The 1,477-nt window shown below is 26.7% G+C and overlaps 1 protein-coding gene across 1 annotated transcript; it reads right to left on the minus strand.

The window, feature by feature from the left end:
• Positions 1 to 46: 46 nt before the first annotated feature.
• On the minus strand, positions 47 to 1,438 carry LOC111617580 (catenin delta-2-like; the record flags this gene model as incomplete). The annotated part of the gene is made up of 4 exons (XM_023358862.1): positions 1,383 to 1,438; positions 1,193 to 1,334; positions 950 to 1,110; positions 47 to 291 (listed from the first exon to the last, which is right to left on the minus strand). Coding segments are annotated over exons 1-4 (604 nt in total), but the record flags the coding sequence as incomplete, so codon positions are not given.
• Positions 1,439 to 1,477: the final 39 nt, after the last annotated feature.

Genomic DNA, 1,477 nt, shown 5'->3' on the forward strand with positions numbered 1-1,477 from the left:
TAGTTTTTTTTTTTAAGAAATAAACAATATTTTGAAGATTTAGTACCTTTATTAATTGGCACCATTGCACGAGTTTGTGGAGGTGATATAATGTGTTTGTCATAATCTGGATCTTCTACTTCTTGACATCGGTATGATAAATTTCTTAGTATACAAACACAATTTTCTACACTTTTATTATCCATATCATTTTTGCCTATAGCAGCACGAACAATATGAAGTAAAGAATCTACAAGACCTTCACATTCTCTTAATTTTTTACGTGCATATTCACCAGCAGAACTTACATTCCTTAAAGAAAAAAAAAAGATTTTTTGAATCAATCAAATTTAAACCAGAACAGAGAAATTGAATTAAATATATTATTTTGATCATTAAAGCTTCTCTTTAAATAAAACTAAGAAAGAATTAAATAATTAAAAAACAGACATCAGTATTATAGTAATTTAACTTGCAAAACTGACAAGTATATAATTTTCTGAATTAGGTTCCATCTGAAAAGCATTATGATTTGATTAAATGTGTCAAACTGTCAGTCAAATAGTTTTTTTCCTAAACTTCTTTTTCAAAAGTAAAATTTGAATTTGTTATTTTTTCAAGAATTATATTCAAATGCTTGACAACAATTTTTAATCAATGTACAAGAAATGAAAACTAAAGATTATTTATGACAAACAGGTATTCATTATTACCTACTCATACATAAAGTAACCATAAAGTATAAGTTAAACTGAGTAAAAAATTGTTTTTGCTGACAAACTTTGTAGAAAATATTAAATTTTATTATTATATCCAAACAACAGAAGCTTTAAATAAAATAATTTTTTAAATATTCTAATACTGTGTGTAAATATTACATTATTAACGAAAAATAATCTGATGTCAATGTTATCAGAATTAAATTTATTGCTAGTGTTTACTCATTAACTAACTAATGAAGCAAACATACCTCAAAACTCCACTAGCATTTCTAAATACAGTTGACCAATAAATTTCTTGTGTTTTGATTTGATCTGAAGGATCTCTGTTACGATCCCACCCAGAATGAGGAATTATGACGTGATTAACTAATACCGTGAGAGCATCATCAATTATGGGCTTTTTGAGTTCCTTGAAATATTTTAATCATTGTAAGTTTAAATCAACTATCATTTAAATTAATGCTGAATTTGTTCTACTAGTTTAATTATACCTCTGATGATGATAAATTCCATAAAATTCCAGTTACTAACTCTCTTATTTCATTATCAGGTGTTTTCCTGAGAAGTTGGACAAGTGTAGGAATGCCTCCAGCATTACGTATTGCTCTCTGTTCAAAATATAACATTAAAAAACTGAAAATAGAATATGTTACAAAGAATTAATATTTAGAGATAACTAACCTTATTTTCTTCGTTCTGTCGCCCAAAAGACAAGTTTCTAAGAGCTCCACATGCATTTCTTTGAATTTCAGGTATTTCTTGATTGAGCAAATCAA

The sequence above is a fragment of the Centruroides sculpturatus genome, unplaced genomic scaffold, assembly GCF_000671375.1.
Source record: "Centruroides sculpturatus isolate CEXI.00-Female unplaced genomic scaffold, Cexi_2.0 scaffold7328, whole genome shotgun sequence".
Taxonomy (NCBI): Eukaryota; Metazoa; Arthropoda; class Arachnida; order Scorpiones; family Buthidae; genus Centruroides; species Centruroides sculpturatus.